This window comes from Saimiri boliviensis, chromosome 16 (assembly GCF_048565385.1).
Source record: "Saimiri boliviensis isolate mSaiBol1 chromosome 16, mSaiBol1.pri, whole genome shotgun sequence".
NCBI lineage: Eukaryota > Metazoa > Chordata > Mammalia > Primates > Cebidae > Saimiri > Saimiri boliviensis.
The window spans coordinates 70039234-70058783 of NC_133464.1; the positions used below are offsets into that span (position 1 = coordinate 70039234).

A 19550-nucleotide genomic window follows, 5' to 3' on the forward strand; every position below is an offset into this window, starting at 1 on the left:
TGTTTGCTCAGTTGGCTGTGGTTGGCAGGAATGGGATGAAGTTTTGCGTTAGATGGGATGTGGCCAGAGGGCAGGAACCAACTGAGCTACCTTACCGTGTGCTGTGCTTAACAGAGCCACACTTGCAAATGGAGTGTCAGCGGGTAAATGAGTATTTTCATGAGGAAAATGACAGAATAAAAGTGGCCATGATGCAGGTGTCTCATTTTGCATGTCATATGGTCAGGATGTGTATTGATTTCTTGCTCCTTCTACTTACAAAAGTCCCCACTGATTTTGTATATACTCATACAAATAAATACACACATTGTGTTAGTCAGTTCTCACACTACTATAAAGAACTACCTGCAAGTGGGTAATTTATAAAGAAAAAAGGTTTAATTGGCACACGGTTCCACAGGCTGTGGAGGAAGCATGGCTGGGGGGGCCTCAGGAAACTTATGGTCATGGCAGAAGGCAAAGGGGAAGCAGGCATGTCTTACCTGGCCAGAACAGGAGGAAGAGAGAGAAAGGGGAAGGTGTTACACACTTTTAAATAGCCAGATCTGTGATAACTCACTATCATGAGAACAGCAGAAAGAAATCCACCCCCATGATCCAGTTACCTCCCACCAGGCCCCTCCTCCAACACTGAAGATTACAGTTTGACATGAGATTTGGGCAGGGACAGAAATCCAAACCATATCACCTACATGTATTTAAATTTTTGTTTATATTTGTGTAATTATGATTTTGAAGTAATTTAGATATATAGAAAACTACAGAATAATATAAAGAAGTCTTATATTCCCTTCACCTGGATTCCCTTAATGTTTTATTTCGTCACACTGGCTTTATCAGTCCCTGTCTCCCTCCTGCCCCATTCCTTCCTTTGCAGACATGCTGCCCTCCCAACCCTAGATACTTAAGTGAGTAATTCCTAACAATAACATTCTCTTATCTAGCAATACAATTACCAAATAGGAAACTAACCTTGATAAAATGCTATTATCTAATCTACAGACTGTATACTGATATATTTTACATACAGAATTATTAATAAAAGAAATGGAACTCATTTCCTTGTGCTGGGTATTGTTTGTCATGGGCTTTCTTTATGCTTATGGCTTTCCACTTGCAAAATATAATAAATGCAAAGCATGTTTAAAATTTCCAGAGGCTCAAAAGTTGGAAGAAAAAAAGACGGCTTTCTAAGCCTTCATTCAGATGTTAGAAATTGTTAAGATTTTACAAAAGTATTAATAATGACAGCATTAGTAGTAATGATGATGGCTAGGAATGTCTTCCATCCTCTGGTGTATAATTTGGGCTCAGCACTGCTGACCCTTGTGTCAAGTCTAGTTGCTGGTCAGGGTGTCCTGCCCTTTCACAAATTTGAGCAGCTGTGCAAGCATGAGATTTCAAATAGGTATTTTCTGGTAAATTCCTGCATTGATGATGACCAGCACCATTTCTTTGGGAGGCAATAACTGGTATGAATAAATGGGCAAAAAGCTGTTATTTTCTTTTGCCCACAGTCTCTCACCTCAAGAGTGGAGCTAGAACATTTTTGCGGGGACAATGAGAGACTCAACAGAGCAAATAAAAATATGACTTTGTAGTAAAATTTTAGTAGGAATCCAGAAAAGAAACTTATACTGTTGAATATAAAAGAATGCATTTGTAATTCAGAAAGGTGGTTTTTTGGTTTTTTTGTTTGTTTTTTTCTTTTTGCCCCATTACAACCTGAGGCCCATCTAACATGTGCTCCTATTTGAGCTTAGTGATTGAACAGCTGGTCATTGCCTCTAATGCATGTCTCTGCAGAGCTCTCTCCTTACTCCTCCTACTCCAGCTACAGAATGGATTAACCTAACTGGATACAATTTACAAGGTTGACATATATTTTCCCATCAAAATTCACCTTTAACATGTCTCCTTAGACATAGTGCTGTTCCGTTATGAGCTCTTTGCAGATACACATCTTATCTTTACCAGAGCATAAATCTCTGCTTCCTTTGACGTACATGGTTATGGAGAATGCTTAATGCCATAGCTTGAGTGTGTCAGTTCCTACTGATGAACACATATGCATTTTATCTTCTGGTTAGTTCTGTGGAGTAAGTAGGGCAAACAAAAAAGATGAGGGAGGTCTTTTAAAAAAAATCTTGTCTTCTCTTTTTGTTGAAGTGGCTCCAATATTCTAAGCTAGAACATCATACGTCGAGGCACATTGCCTGCCTTGGGGAAAGGTGTCATCCAACTTTTAAGAGAGTACAAATCCTACCATTCAGTCCCCTAAATCTGGTAATAAATAACAGGACAGGTCAAAAGAGCCTTGTATGCTAAAGTCATGTTAGAGATGAGAGCTGCAGGTTTTTTTTTTTCTTTTTCAATGTTTATTTTGGATTCTGGGGGTTCATGTGTAGGTTTGTTACAAAGGTATATTGCATGATGCAGAGATCTGAAGTATGATTGAATCTGTCACCCAAGAGGTGAGCATAGTACCCAATAGGTAGATTTTCAACCTTTGTCCTACCTCCTCCTCCTTGTATTCCCCAATCTGTTGTTCCCATCTTTATGTACATGCTTACCCAGCATTTTGCCCCCATTAATAAATGAGAATATGCAGTATTTGCTTTTCTGTTTCTGCATTAATTTGCTTAGCATAATGGCCTTTATGATGATTTTTTTTATGGCCATGTAGTATTCCATGATGTATTTGTATCACATTTTCTTTATCCATTCCACCATTGGTGGGCACATACCTTTGCTATTGTGAAGAGTGCTGAAGTGATCATACAGGTGCTTGTGTCTTCTTAGTAGAATAATTTAGTTTATTTTGTGCATATACCTAGCAGTGATATTGCTGAGTTGAAGGGTAGTTCAACTCTTGGTTCTTTGAGAAATCTCCAGACTGCTCTCCACGGTGCCTGAACTAATTTAAATTCCCACCAGCAGCATGTAAGTTTCCTTTTCTCCACAGTCTTGCCAATACCTGTTATATTTTACTTTTTAACAAAAGTCCTTCTGACTGGTGTGAGATGGTGTCTTGTGGTTTAGATTTGCATTTTCTGATTAGTGATGATGAGCATTTTTTTTCTTTCACATGTTTGTTGGCTGCTTGTATATCTTCTTGTGAGAAGTATCTGTTCATGTCCTTTGTCCACTTATTAATGTGGTAATTTGTTTTTTGCTTGTTGAATTGTTTAAGTTTCTTATAGATTCTGGATATTAGGTCTTTGTCAGATGCGTAATTTGCGAAAATTCTCTCCCATTCTGTAGGTTGTCTGTTTACTCCATTGATAGTCTCTTCTGTTGTAAAACCTCTTTAGTTTAATTAGGTGCCACTTGTTGGTTTTTTAAGTTACAATTGTTTTTGAGGACTTAGCCACAAATTCTTTACCCACACCTATGTTGAAAGGGTGTTTACTAGGTTTTCATCTGGAATTTTTAGTTTGAGTTCTTACATTTAAATATTTAATCTATCTCGAGTTAATTTTTGTATATGATGTAAGGAAGGTGTCCAGTTTTATTCCTTTGCATATAGGTAGCCAATTATGCCAGCACCATTTATCGAATAGGGAATAGTTTCTCCATTGCTTACTTTTGTTGATTTTGCCAAAGATCAGATGGTTGTAGGTGTGCAGTTTTATTTCTAGGTTCTTTATTCTGTTCCATTGGTCTATGTGTCTTTTCTTGTACCACTACCATGCTATTTTGGTTTTTGTAAATTTGTTGTATAGTTGAAGTCAGGTAATGTGATGCCTCCAGCTTTATTCTCTGTGCTCAGGATTGCTTTGATTATTCAGGCTCTTTTCTGGTTTCATATGAATTTTAGAATTTTTTTTTCTAATCCTGTGAACAATGATGTTGGTAGTTGATAGGAATAGCACAGAATCTGTAGATTGCTTTGAGCAGTATGGGTATATTAATGATAAAGATTCTTCTAATCCATGAGCATGGAATGCTTTTCCATTTGTTTGTGTCACCTCTGATTTCTTTTATCAGTTTTTGTAGTTCTTTTTGTAGAGATCTGCTTAACACTGTCAGTGGGGTGTTGAAACCCCCTACTTTTATTGTGTGGTTATCTAAATCTTTCTATGGGTTTAGATGTGCTTCTTCTATGAATCTAGTTGCTCCAGTGTTGGGTGTCTATACACTTAAGATAGTTAAGTCTCCTTGTGGAATTGAACCCTCTATCAATATGCATTATTTTATTCTTATTCATGTGAGATGGGTCTCTCTTGAAGATAGCAGATGGTTGGGTCTTATTTGTTTTACCCCACTTGCCATTCTGTACCTTCTACGTGGGGCATTTATTCCATTTACACTCAAGGTTTATGTTGATATATGAGGTTTTGATCATGTCATCATGTTGTTAGTTGGTTGTTTTGTGTGCTTAATTGTGTGATTATTTTATAGGGCGTGTGTTAGGTACTTAAGTGTGTTTTTGTGGCAGCAGGCTATTTCTCTTTTGCTTGTGAAGCTTAGTTTGGCTAGATATGAAATTCTTGATTGAAATTTGTTTTCTTTAAGGATACCTAAAATAGGCCCTCATCTGTCCTGTGTTGTAAGGTTTCTGCTAAGAAATCTACTGTTAGCCTGATGAGGCTCCCTTTGTAAGTGAGCTGACCCTTTTATGTAATGGCCTTTAAGATATTTTCTTTCATGTCAACCTCGGAGAGTCTGATCACTATGCATCTTGCTGGGGTTCTTAGAATTTTTTGAATTTGAATGTCAACCTCCCTAGTGAGATTGTGGAAATTATCGTAGACTTTATCCTCAACTATGTTTTCCAAATTGCTTACTCTCTCTCCTTCTTTCTCAGGACTGCCGATGGGTCATAGGTTTGGTCTCCTTACATAGTCCCATATTTCTCAAAGATTTTGTTCATTCTTTTAAATTCCTTTTTCTTTATTTTTGCCTAAATGAGTTATTCATCAGACTGGTCTTTGAGCTCTGAGATTCTTTTCTCAGCTTGGTCTATTCTGCTGTTAATGCTTCCAACTATATTATGAAATTTGTGTACTGAATTTTTCAGTTTTACAAGTTCAGTTTGGTTCTTTCTTGAAATGGCCATGTCTTCTTTCAACTCTTGGATTATTTTACTGTTTTTTTTGGTGGGGGAGGATTGGATTTTAACTTTCTGCTGAATGTTGTTGAACTTCTTTCCCATCCGTATTCTGAATTCTATGTGTTTTATTTCAGCCATTTCAATCTGGTTAGCAACCATTTCCAGGGAGCTAGTACAATCATTTGGAAGTACGGAGACCCTCTGACTTTCTGAACTGCCAGAGTTCTTGCCTGATTATTTTTCATGGACGAGGGCTGGTGTTCTTTAATTTTTTAAAAATTGCTGTTGTTTGGGTGGGGCTTTTTGCTTTAATATTCTTTTTTCTCTGATGATTTGGCTATGGTGTATGTCATGTATAGTCAATTGGCTTCATTTCTGGGTGCTTTCAGAGGCCCCAGGCTCTGTACAGGATCTTTATTTGTGGCTAGATTTTTGTGCTGGGTTTCACCAGTGATGTATGCTGCCAGAATTTTTGTTTGGTGGTGTAATTCAGGCTGCAATCCAGTAGATGGCCAATAAAGGTAAGGGCTGGCAGGTGGGCTCTTATTCAATGGCACACTTCTTTTGTATTTCAGTGCATTCACAGCAGCAGTGGAGAGCTGCAGTTTTTGAGGGGAAGTGATGTTCCTACCCACTATAGTGCTGCTGTGGTGATTTAGGAGGAATTAAGATGGCCAGTGTCTCCTGGGATATTTTGTAAATAAACTCAATGCATGGGATTTGGGGGATTCTACCGTTACACACACCTCCTCACTACCTATTCTTTTGGGGAATACTATACAGGAAGTGCTATTCCCACTATACTTGTGTGCAGCACTGCCTTCCCCCCCCCAGCACCCCGATGGCATTTCCATTAGGAAGTGCATAAAATGCAAAATAAATAGATCCCTTGGAGTTGTGTACAGGACAACCCTGACAATCAATATGAGTTTATACTTACTGTAATAAACAGACATAAACAAGCAAAGGAGCTTTTTTTTTCTTTGACACGAAGTCTCTCTCTGTTGCCTCTGTTGCCCAGGCTAGAGTGCAGTGGTAGGATCTTGGCTCCCTGCAACCTCTGCCTCCCAGGTTCAAGCAGTTCTCCTGTCTCAGCCTCCCAAGTAGCTGGGATTACAGGTGCATGCCACCACACCCAGCTAATTTTTTGTATTTTTAGTAGAGATAGGGTTTCACCATGTTAGTCAGGATGGTCTTGATCTCTTGACCTTGTGATCTGCCCACCTCAGCCTCCCAAAGTGCTGAGATTACAGGCTGGAGCCACCGTGCCCGGCCCTAAAGGAGCTTTTTAAAAGAGCCACACCCCACAAACATTCTTCTCTCAGCCTTTTTACTTCTACATTTTCTGCCCACCAACCAAGTTTGGGTGGTCTTCTTTTCACAGACACATGACATATCATTTTTACTACTTGTCCCTTTAAAACTTTTATTTAGGACCAGACCTGGTGGCTCACGCCTGTAATCCCTGCACTTTGGGAAGCTGAAGCAGGTAGATCATCTGGGATCAGCAGTTTGAGACCAGCCTGGCCAACATAATGAAACCCATCTTTACTAAAATACAAAAATTAACCAGTCATGGTGGAGTGTGCCTGTAATTCCAGCTACTCAGGAGGCTGAGGCAGGAGAATCACTTGAACCAGGGAGGCGGTGGTTGCTGTGAGCCAAGGTTGTGCCACTACACTCCAGCCTGGACCACAGAGCGATATTCCATCTCAAAAAAAAAAAAAAAAAAGTTTGATTTAAAGCTGTTGTATGTTTAGGTCAAAGGTTCAATGCCTGTTTTTTGTTTGTTTGTTTGTTTGTTTACTAGTGACACCTTTGTTTAGTAACTTCACAAAGAGCCAGTAGAATTGGTCCCATGACAGATCGTTTTTGTTCTTTATTTTAATGCATATGCAAACAAGCTAGTCAAAATATGATTAGGCATGAAGCTATTTATTCAGGAGGAAAAAGACCTATCAAACTTTTTTTTCATGGTATTTAAAAATATAAATGTTTTTCCTCTTTTCACTGATCCTTCAACTTTCCTGCTTTTATTATTAATATTGCAACAAGCATAAAATCAAATATGCCTGCTTCTTCTTTACCCAAACTTTACATTTAAATATCAACATGTTAAAATTTTCAAAATATCACAGATGGAAGATATTCTGCCTGGATAAATGACGTCAGCTTATCATTTCCTGACTCAGGCAATATGACTACAAGGCATTCTAGGTGCTCAGCAGGTGACCTTGTGGGAAAAGAGAAATAAATGGGGACTCCATGGAGCCCAAGTTCAAGGAAAGGCACTGCAAACATGGAGGTTTTGTGAAAATGGCATACAGTCAGAGGGCAGGACCTGCCTGAGTTACAGTGTCCTGTGCTGCGCTTTCCAGAGCAATACTCTACACAGTGGAGGGCGCTACCATGGAGACTCTGGGTGAAAGTTAGGATGGTATGGTGCACCAGCCAAACTTCTAAGGGTTCAGAGGTAGACAGCAGCTCTGGAGGGGAACTAAAGTGTACCCAGGAGCTGAAGCCCTTCATCAGCTAGGGCTTAGACAGAGTCAGGAAAGGGTCAAAAGCACTCAGTTTGGGAGCATTTCGAGAGCCAGGTTCTCCTGCAGGGAGCATCAGTTATTTGAATTCCTCAAGCAAGCTTATTCTAGGCATCACCCTCCCACATCCTTAAAGAAGATGCAATGCCAAGAGTGCCAAGTGTGGTTTCATTGGCTCAGGAGTTGGGGCTGTCGAGTCTTTGCAAGGTACATACCTTTAGTACTTAATACAGTGCAAACTGAACATGGGCATTGTTCAAAGAAAGACTTCGACTGAATTAAACTTCAAGGAGTTTAATTGAGCAATGAACTATTTGCAAATCAGGCAGCCCCCAGAATCACAGCAGATTCAGAGAGAACGCAGGGGTGCCTTGTGGTCAGCACAAATTTATAGACAAAAAAAGAAAGCGACATGCAAAAATCGGAAGTAAGGTACAAAAACAACTGGGTTGGCTACAGTTTGGCATTTGCCTTATTTGAACACAGGTTGAACACGCAGCAGTGTATGAGTGGTTGAAGTCTGACTGCTGGGATTGGCGAAGACTCAGCAGTTGTTACGGGTGTATACGCCAAAGCTAGGTTTTCAATCTTGTCTGCCTATTCAGCTAGGTTACGGTTCATCCACAAGGACTCAAATGTAGAAGTACAGAGTTCTTCTCAGGCCATATTTAGTTCACTTTAACAGCAGGTATTCTTTTAAGAAGACTGGCAAATTGAAGGGATAAGATATAAGTGCCATGACAAGTACTATTTAACAAGTATTGAGATCTTTCTTTTCTTTTCTTTTTTCTTTTTTTTTTTTTTTTTGAGACGGAGTTTCGCTCTTGTTACCCAGGCTGGAGTGCAATGGCGCGATCTCGGCTCACCGCAACCTCCGCCTCCTGGGTTCAGGCAATTCTCCTGCCTCAGCCTCCTGAGTAGCTGGGATTACAGGCACGCGCCACCATGCCCAGCTAATTTTTTGTATTTTTAGTAGAGACGGGGTTTCACCATGTTGACCAGGATGGTCTCGATCTCTTGACCTCGTGATCCACCCGCCTCGGCCTCCCAAAGTGCTGGGATTACAGGCTTGAGCCACCGCGCCCGGCCAGGAGATCTTTCTTATACATTATCTGAGCACAGGAAAAAACTCTGGAATCTGCTTGACCCAAGTTCCAAGTTCAAGCTTTGTTATTTATTTGAGATATTGGCTAAGTTACTTATCCTTCAGTTTCTAAATCTTCCAAGTGAGAATAATGTTGAGAAAGTATAAACAGATCAAGGATCCTAGACAAAAAGGATTCAAGGAGAGACCACTTATAGCCCCTCACTCACAGTCTATATGTGACAGCTGTTATATGACTATTAATTTTATATTTATATTCTTAGTATAGGTATAATGTCTAATATCCATTCACGTCACAAATGCGTATTGGTTGCTGTGATCTGCTCATCATACTGAGTGCCCGAATAGAACACTGAAATGAGCAAACGGTCACACTTGGTAGGATCCAAAATGTTAACTGAACAAATTAATGAAAAGGTAGAGGTTATACTCTAGTGTCCTTAAAGACGAAAAGATCACCAGAATTCCATTGTTATATGTAATAAGACTGGATTCTTTGTACCTCTCTTTCTGTCCCCAAAACTTCCAAAAACTATACTAAAAACTAATTTGAGCCACCCTAAAAACTCAGCTACATCCCTACCCACCCCTGTTTCTACTCTGGGGCTGCCCTGGAGTTCCGCCACAGTCTTTTTCTGTCAACTTGGCAGGTGGCTATGGTAGGCTGCTTCCTGTCCCATTAACCTCTATTTTATCTGTCAAGAATAGTATTCCCCATTGTTGAAAGCAGCAATTTGCCAACCAAGCAAGCTTGGAGTCCTGTTTGATGGAGCATTACAGAGAGCAAAAGGGAAAGTTTAAACAGATTTGCTTCTCTAATTTCCTGAAAGGATCACAGACAAAACTTGCCCTCTGGAAAAATGCTTTCTGTTTGCATTATAATAACAAGCATTTATTGTCGTGACGGGGGTAGAGAGAGGTCATGGAAGACTGGCCCTGTATTTCCTGGTTTTATTTAGTCCCATTACTACTCATGAAAAGTATGCAGAAACACTTTTTTTCTATGACTGTAAACATGGTACGAATTTCTTATTATTGAGCACATGGGTTTTAACAATAGGTTGATGCTCTGAGAGAAAAATGTATTTTTCCTTTTCCTTTGGAGAAGTTCAAGGTGACAAGCCTGTGCCTGGTAAACCCTTAATCTCTCACAGAATTCTGAATGTTTTGCTTTCACATTTATAGTTTTGTGGAAAAAAAATATTCTGTTTTATCTGGTTTATTTCTTTGAACTGAGTTTCTACAAAACGTGTGTGTAATATACTAGGAATGTTTCAGAATAATACAGCAGATCTGAGTCATATGAACTGGAAAGTAAGCTTCATGAGACCAGAGACTCTGTACTGTTCCCTGCTGCATCTCCACTTCTATAACATAGCAAAATAGGTAGCAGGGGCTTAAGATTTATTTGTGACTGTTAAACACCTCATATTCCTATCCAAAAATACAAGTGACAGTTTCAAAGAGGAAATTTTCAGGCTTCAAGCTCTCGAACTCTGGAAGTGGTCATACCCAAGCCCATCTTTTTCTTTACATCCAAAATAGCATCCATCTCTTACTTGAGCAATACTTTAGCAAGACCCAGATCTGTCTCCATTTCTCCGTTACATTTTTCATGCCCTCAGTCCAAGCATACTGTTCCCTGGCTCCCTACATTCATGCTTGGCCCACTCCTGAACATCTGCAGGTCTTGGCTTGGATTTTACTTCTAATGTAAGGCTCTCTTTCACTGACCTGAGCACACCACGTAGATCCCTTGCAATGTGCTGCCTTCGCATCCTGAATTTTTTTTTTAAAGCACATGTTGCAATTATCAGTGTATAAGTGTCTCAGTATTGCTTAATGCTTATTTCTTTGACTAGACAATAAGCCTCTTGATAGCAGGAATTATATCTATATTATTCCCAAAAAAAGCTCCCAGTACCCAGTGATTCAATCATAGTTGGAGCTAGCACTCAATGAATGTTTGTTGAATCAATTAATAAATTGAGAGAGGGAGTGGGGAAAGGAAAAAGGAAGGGAAGAAGAAAATAAAGAATCCGGATTAGATGACAGTATTTTTTCAGATTTGCTTAAATTCTATTGACACACCTTACTCTTACTAGACTGATCTTCACTATTTTTTGTTTCTCCAAAGACATGTATGTGTATGTACTGTTGTATATTTTTTGAGGCTAGTTTGATTGGCTGGCTATATCTCAACATAATTTATAATACTAGAACAAATTTATATTAAATCACTTTTTGATTTAATAATTATTTTATAAATTACTTAGTAAATGAAAAGGCCTTCATGTCTTAAATGAAGGACTCTTTGTCTTGTAATTCACATCGAACATTAATAGCTCATTTGGGACCTTAATCAGTTGTTGAATTTTAACCCCCAATTTTGTAAATCATATACACAAACTTGCATATATGTCTGATTTGGTGGCCATATTTTCTTATATCCTCAAACATTTTTTCCTATTATGGTACACTCTTTAAAGATCTTTGCTAGCCAGGCGCGGTGGCTCAAGCCTGTAATCCCAGCACTTTGGGAGGCTGAGGCAGGTGGATCATGAGGTCAGGCGATCGAGACCATCCTGGTCAACACGGTGAAACCCCGTCTCTACTAAAAATACAAAAAATTAGCTGGGCATGGTGGCACGTGCCTGTAATCCCAACTACTCAGGAGGCTTAGGCAGGAGAATTGCCTGAACCCAGGAGGCGGAGGTTGCAGTGAGCCAAGATCGCGCCATTGCACTCCAGCCTGGGTAACAAGAGCGAAACTCCGTCTCAAAAAAAAAAAAAAAAAAAAAAGATCTTTGCTTAATTTCCTGCCAGTTTTCATCTACTAGACATTTGGCCTGGTGCATTAACTGTTTTATGACATAAACAAGAGTGGATCCAGATACAACAATTACTAGAAACTATAACTACACCTGATCAAGACTAGGAGTTGGCTTTGCCCTAGGAAGAAGGTAGCGTGGGGCGAATGGGAGACAGCTGGTGCTGAAAGCTCTGCTCTGCCTCTTTCTGGGGATGGCAGGGCTCGGATAGGTGGGTGGGTGGCTTCGCTTCTGACAATGTTAGAAACTTACAGATCCCTTGATAAAGAAAAGTAAGAAAGTCTTTGTTCATTCACTCCTGTCTTAGAGCTGCTTCCCTAGAGTAGATACCGAGATGAGGATTTTTGTTCATGTGATTGAGGAAATGTGCCAAGGAAAAACCAGTGGGGAAATGGGAAAGCAAGGTAGGGAAGGAGTAAACTCCCAGCAGGGTGCAGGTTATCATGAGAGTTCGGCTTCAGCCTGAGCTCACCGTGCTGGGAACATTCCTTGCGCTGCAGACCTTGTTCCACCTGGAGGAAAGAAAGCCAGGTGTGCACTACAAGTCCATCACTGGCTACAGGTCATGCCAGGGGCATGTCAGCTGTCAGAGAGCTGCGGCAGAGTAACATCAGTCAACCATGGGTCCTCCAAAGAGTGCCGCAAATATAAGCTGTTAGGAGCAAAGCACAAACAGAAGCTGGAGATTGAAAGTCCAGAACCAGCAAAGGGACCCAGAGGAACTGGCTGAGGAATCTACAGCATTGGCTGTAGCTCTCCTGCCACTTACAAGACTCTGACATTTAAACTTCTATTTTATTGACTTCTCTGCCGAAAACAAAAGCAAAACCAATTATCCTTTCTCTTCTTGGTCTTCGGATAGCCAGTCCTTTACTAGCTTCTTTTTCCATCTTTGTTTAATAAATGTGTCTACTGTCACATACACTGTTTTCAAATAATTAGGCTCAGCACATTTTCTTAAGTGCTGAATAATTAATAAAGAATTATATACTCTAATTTTCATGTTAGGTCATGATACTATGCATAGGTCAATGCATTATTAATAATGAACAGTTGTTGTATTCTATATTATGAGCCCTGTGCTAAACAGATGGGCCACAAATGTTGCCATCTCTTTGAAAGGTTCTAAACCATTGGCCATCTCTTCTCTACCTATTAATTCTCCCTCCTAGATTTATCTAATCCAGCTAAAGAATAATTCAAAATGGAGATTATTCCCAAGACTCACACCCACAGTGGCCTGTGGTTGTCCGCAAATCTGACCTATGAAGGGGGACTCGGTTACCCGTGAAAAATGCTTATTCTCTCTATCAGTATTAATGGAGGTCATTGTGCCAGTGTGATTTGCCCAGAGGTGGAGATGTGATCTTTCAGAATCTATTACCCCGTTAAATTTAACACCCTCTCTATGAGGCCAGAAATACGTACTTGGTTTGGGATGTTCTCTCCAAAATGTCAGTGCCAAAACAGGACTAGAGTTACTGTTAAAATCCTAGATTTACTGTTTTTCAGGTATTAGCTGTCTGCTTGCTTTTCTTCCTTTCTGCTCTTCTTTTACCTTGCCTTTCATTCAACAATTATTTATTGGGTGCTTGCCATAGGCCTGGCATTTCCACAATCTGGAAGTGGAATTTCTGCATGGAAGGAATCGTAAGTGTGACACTCTCATGCCAGCGACAAGCCTGATACACTCCAGAAAAAGTGGTTAGTGCAGCCAGAGACAAAACACAGGAGAGAGTGGTCATGAGGTCTGAGAGATCAGCAGACTTTTAAGGCCTCGCAGGCTAGGAAGGACATTGATTTTTGATAATTCATTAGAGGGGCCTTTTTTTTTCCGTTTTTTTCTTTTTTCCTTTTTTTTTTTTTTTTTTTTTGAGGCAGAATTTCACTCTGCCGCCCAGGCTGGAGTGCAGTGGCACAATCTTAGCTCACTGCAACCTCCACCTCCTGGGTTCAGGCGATTCTTACGCACAGGCCACCACACCAGGCTAATTTTTGTATTTTTAGTAGAGACAAGGTTTCACCATGTTGGCTAGGCTGGTCTCGAACTTGTGACCTCAAGTGATCCCCCTGCCTTGGCTTCCCAAAGTGCTGAGTAATTAGAGTGTTTTAAGGTAGAGTGTGGCTTGATCTTGATTTTTAAAAACACAGCTGCCTACCTTGCTGTTGGTGATGATGTAAGTAAAAGCAGGGAGACAGGGAAGCAATGACAGCAGATGAGACTGCCTGGGGGATGATGCCAGCCTTTGAGAAGGGACAGGACACAGGCTAGGTATCAGGGAGAGTGGCAGAGGACTTGCTCCTCTTTAATGGGAAGTCCTTGAAAAGGTTACCAAACTTTACTTGGCTTCAGTCTTCCCTTCTGAAAGATGGGAATGATAGTCATATACCTACCACATTGTGTTCCTATGAGAATTTAAGCAGTTTTACTCAACGTGAAGCTCTATGACAATTTTGAGAAAATGGTCATCAGTACACATTTGCTGTTTTTTAATTGTTGACTGGATGTGGAAAGGGAGAGATCAAGGATGACACATGGGTTGAGGATGGCACGCCATAGCTCAACGTCTGTGCTTAGGTCACGGCCTAAGAACTTTTCAGATGTGGAGGCTCTCGATCAGATGTTGCTGCTGTTGACACATGGTGACCACAAGCAAATAACTCCCTTAGCTCTGCCTTGCCTTGCCTTTTTATCCATGCATGGGGCACATGCTAACTACTTTTCCAGTAAATGCCCAGTGGAGATTTAAAGTTTAGTTGCATGTTATACCTAACAGTCTTGGTAATTTTCAGCAGAGAAGTAATTCATTTTTCACAACTGAATAAGGTAAAAATGACTGTGTTCCGTGGCAAGCAGATCTATGCAAACCTAACCCCATAGACTGAGGAAGCTGAGAGGCTGAAAAAAGAAGTGAGGAAAGAGGCTGACAAGTCCAGTTGCTCCCAAAGAAATGTTTCATAGGGACTTATAGACAGAAGCCATGTCTCAGGCAGCTGCAAGATGGTGGATCCTTGTACCTGGCCTCCAGAAAGCAACCTTGATACAGCAAGCTTTTAGGGTACAGACACTTGCAGCTCGCCACATCTCACACTTTCTTGCCAAAACTTGTGAGCTTGGGGAGATGAGATAAACATCTTTATGAAAGGTTATCTGTACCATGGGCGTTGTTTCTTTATGAGGGGTTATCTACCTCTGGGAACACCTCGGTATGCAGGAGTCAAACGTTGGTCGTCACTGAGGTTTCGCATCAAGCTGGTGTCACTCTTGCCAAGCAACAGGCTCTTTTCCTGCAGGCTGACTTGTGAAAAGAAGGGATGTGATTTTTCAATCTGTGGTTTTTATGTTCAGTGACTGTAAAATCCAAATGTCTTGGTGTTTGTGTTTGTATGTAATATAATGCAAAGCAAGAACCAAAGGGAGGAACATGTTACTGTTGGAGCATCTTCTGATAGGATAAGACCAGCTGAAAGAGGAATTAGAATTGGAACAGAAAGTACAGTGTCCGATATAGGATACAGAGGCCTTCTTTACTGTGCACATGAAAAGAATAACTTGGATGTCATTAAGAAAGAAAAGCCTAATGAATGCAGAAACCCATTCCATTAACCCAAATACGGTATTTGGGGATACCAGCCTATTCTTGGGATCTGGAACCTAGGTTTGAGTCCTGGCTCAGTTTATTACAAATTATAAGCATATGACTATGGGTAAGTCACCAACTTCTTTAAATGCTGAGAAGCTGTTTTGTCAACCATTTTGAGCTAGTATTCCACCTTATAATGTTGATAAAGGAATTGACAAAGACAATATATATAAGGCTACTCATTATATTTTTAATATTTTCTGTGTATTATGACTATTAAGACTAATCTATTGAGAAATCAGGACCCATTTGGACCCTTCTCATTATATTTTCATTTAAATGACACTTTATCTTCAAGGTGGTGTTGCTCCCAGAAGAATCTGGGAGTTTCTGTTTTCTGACTCAGACAGTAGAGTGTAAGTCACTTGAGGATTCCACATAAATAGCAGTATTTACCTTAGCATTCGCCGTTATCTTTCTAATGGGTTGCCTCCTCTAAGTGGCCCTTTTGCAGAAAGATTGCACCAATATTTAGACTTTTTCCTTAAAGTACTTTGTTATGCATGTGAGCTTAGGTGATTTAAATTAGAATTAACTCTTTCATCTCCTATCCTGGTTGCTGCCATTCCTCTCTTTTTTTGGCCAGGGCGTGGATATTGGCAGAGGGGACTAGAGGTTTCTTAGCCAGCGTGAGACGTGGACCTTGAGATCCTTCTGAAATGCACCCAGCCATTCTTGCTTTCTTCATGTCAAGATAACTTTTGAGCACATTATCATTCCATTGAAGCAAGGATGCCATATTCCTAAATGGGTATTGAGGAAGTCGCACGTTGGAAGCATTAAGAAAGGCTGCTGCAAAATCATCCTCATCTGTGACTTTCTTCTCTCCCCTTCCTTTGTCCCCAGGGAAGTGTGAAATCGGCTGGGCCTACTACTGCACGGGAGCTGGTGCCACTGCCGCCATGCTGCTGTGCACATGGCTGGCTTGCTTTTCAGGCAAGAAACAGAAGCACTACCCATACTGAGATGGAGCCACCAAGAGCAGACAGAGGAGAAGACGGGCCAAAGGGGCTTGGAGAGGTCAAAACATCCATCTACCTTCAAAAGGCGGAATAGTAGTTCTAATCCAACACAATGCTAATAACATGAAACCCGATAAAATCAGGAACATGATATAGGAGGGAAGGGTTGTAGGAGATTAGTGAAAAAACTAAGTGTAGAATGATGGAGGCAAATGGACCAAAGGCAAAAAATATTGCAGGGCATCGGGTGTTTCCATTCCACAAAGGATTATTAATGTACAACACACACACACACACACACACACACACACACACACACACCAAATCTATATATGCAAACAAGGGTTTTGTTTTTGTTTTTGTTTTTTCAGGTGAGGACTTAGAAAATCAAAAGGGCTAGTAGAAACAGTGTTATGTTAGGAAGCAGGGTACCCCCAAAGATGTTCCCTGTAGGTCACGGCACTCCTGAAAGCACACAAGCACATACAGACATATGCATCCCCACACACACCCATGCACAAACATGTGGCTTGTCGCACAGACTGTATGGGAGGCATAGGGGTGCGTTACTCCTCTGTTTTCTTTTTAATATGCATTTAAAATACAGTATTACCACTTTATAAAGCATACATTAAACCTAATAAATGGACCGATAGGCCAAACTATCAGTATTTTGTATATCCTGCATAAACTCTAATTTAGTTCCTCAACCTGTTTTCAGTGTTTATGCAGAAATTTAGAGTTAAGCTTTTGTATTTCAATGTTATTCAACTATATGCAATATTTCTCTGAGTAGCTTCTGCTATGATATTCTTATGAAGTAAAAGGACAACTTTCTGTCCACGGTAGGAGAGAATTCAACTGAAGATATGAGAGTGATGAGAGACATTTTTCGGTCATTGGATCGTGTTTTCTTTTGTCCATTATTGTACTGTGCTGTACCACATTTATTTCTATATTCATTTTGTAAAAAATTTTAAAGTGCTATTTGGTTTGTATTTGAAAATCTCTGTGAATAAATTCTCTCTTTGATCAATAGCTAGATGAGTCATGGAGTGTTAATTCAGTTATTGGATTTGCTTCTTTAATTTCTTAAATGTAACTCCTCAACTACTGTAGGCCTGTAAAAGTCCTTTTCTCTTGTAAGGTCTCTCATTAATTCACTCACTAATCATCCAACCAGGCACTGTTCTACGCACCAGTGTATTAAAGCCGAGTTAGACAGTTTCTGCTTTCAGCATGAATTCTTTGCAACCAGAATTCTAACTTCCTGCTTATTCCATTTCAATCATGGCCAAATTCTTAGGAGAGAAGAACTTCAGGTCTGTCTTGTATTAAGTTTGAGAATATAGATGGTGTTCAGATGTGATTTAGGGCAACAAGAGCCAGATTGTCGTTCAGGAGGTGACTGGATCCATAGTCTCCAGCGTGATAGCACAATTGTCACAGCTGCCAGCGACTTAATCTTCCTCCAGCTTCTACAAAGTGCTGGGTTTCTTCTGTACTTCTGTACCAGGGGCAATTTTATATCATTATCTTTCAGGGATGTTGGCCATTTGAAAAAGTTTATCTCATAGCCCTGCCCCTCAAGCAGAAAGCCTTCACTGAAGAGAAAGGTTTGGACCCTGACATGACCCCCTAACAGAACCGGCTCTGTCAGGGCCACACACAATGGCCCATGCCTGTTATCCCAGCCAAGGTGGGGATGTCACATGAGGCCAGGAGTTTGAGACCAGCCTGGCCAGCATGGCAAAACTCCATCATTGCTGAAAATACAAAAAAAAAAAAAAAAATTAGCTGGATATAGTGGTAAACTCCTGTAATCCCAGTTACCCAGGATGCTGAAGTACAAGAATAGCTTGAACCCAGGAGGTGGAGGTTGCAGTAAGCCGAGATTGCAACACTGCACTCCAGCCTGAGCAACCAAGCAAGACCCTGTCCCCACCAAAAATATAAATAAAAAATAACAAATAACAAAAACTAGCTCCTTCAGGAGCAAAGATTGCATACTGGATAGTGGATCTAGCCTTTTGTTTAGTAAGCCTGCGTTACTGTAGCAAATCCTTAAGAATTCAGTTTCAATTAGCTTCCAAATTCATTGTACTTTTCAGATTTGGAAATTGAACATTCTGGCTATTTATACATGTAATTATATTTTCTATGCTATCTATACATATCTATCAATTTAATTTGAATATCTGACTATTTCACTTGCTTCTGGTACTTTTAATCATTGCAGGATGAGAATCCATGCTGCTCTGGATGGACAATACAGTATCTGGCCAATAACATTCTAGACTTCCTGAGACTTTGTTGGTGTGGAGAAAGTCATGCCACTCTCAAATGCTTAATTCATAATGTGCTGAATGTGATTTGATTGTGTCTCATTGTCTGCTGAGCTGGGACTTCTCCGTTCTGTGGCTTCCTACAGAGAAGAAAAGATTGCACTCTGCTTCCTCAATTAGCCCATTATTTTCATGTATAGCTGGTGCTTTTCAAATTTCTTTTAGCTGCACCTTCCTGTCAGAATAGTGTTGTGACTTCTTAGCTCTCATTATCAAGTTGGAGTTCTCTAGGGAAATCATTAAGGTCTAATTCCTTGGACAGATTTAATGATGACATTGTCATTTTTATGTAGTTCATGTGATTTTAGACACTAGTGAGCCTCACTGAAATAAAAGGTCAGCCACTCTACATGGTAAAGTCAAATGACAAAGTCTTATAGGGCAAATTCTGGCTAGTCATATAAATTTTTTGCCCCAAGATGTCCCAGCATTTCATTAGGAACATCTAAGTTATTAAGAATTACGTATACTGCTTTCCAAATGAAAATCAGGATTCATAAGGTAATAACGATAACAAAGTCAGTGAAAAATATATATTCACAGGATTCTTACTGATATACACTTGAGAGCCAATAAAAAAATCTCAGTTTTCACAAACTTAAAAGCTGTAATTCCTTTCACATACCTCTGCAGTAAGTGGGGAGTTTACCTTGTTTTCAGGAAGAGAAAATGACATGCAAAGAAGTGAACCGATGAAATTTAATTGACTGTAATCATTGAACATCTGCTACTTGGTAGGTATTCTACTAGACATAAAACACTAAATAAAACATAGCCCATGCTCTCAAGTCAGTCGTAAGCTTATGGAGAAAAATGACAGGAGAATCAGTGATTACCGTATTATATGTCAACTGATTTTCAAAGACAGGGAGGAAGTTCCTCCCATGTAAAAAATTCTGCACAGACGAATTTAAAAGGTATGAAGGAAGATGGTCTATTATAAAGTTCTGCTCTTCAAAAATCATCATTAAGAAAATGAAAAAAATATGTCAAGACTGGAAAAAGTTATATATCTGATAAAGAGCTTGTATTCTGAGTGTTAAAGCTTGTGCTCTGAATGAAGAGAC

General features: G+C 40.0%; 1 protein-coding gene across 1 annotated transcript in view; it reads left to right on the top strand.

Annotated features, from left to right (window-relative positions):
• The window catches only part of LHFPL6 (LHFPL tetraspan subfamily member 6), a 256550-nt gene extending 239374 nt beyond the window's left edge, over positions 1–17176 (top strand). Inside the window, exon 4 of the mRNA XM_003934397.4 lies at positions 16023–17176. Coding sequence (XP_003934446.1) covers positions 16023–16141 — 119 coding nt within the window. The 3' untranslated portion in view covers positions 16142–17176. The remainder of the gene's footprint in view (positions 1–16022) is intronic.
• Positions 17177–19550: the final 2374 nt, after the last annotated feature.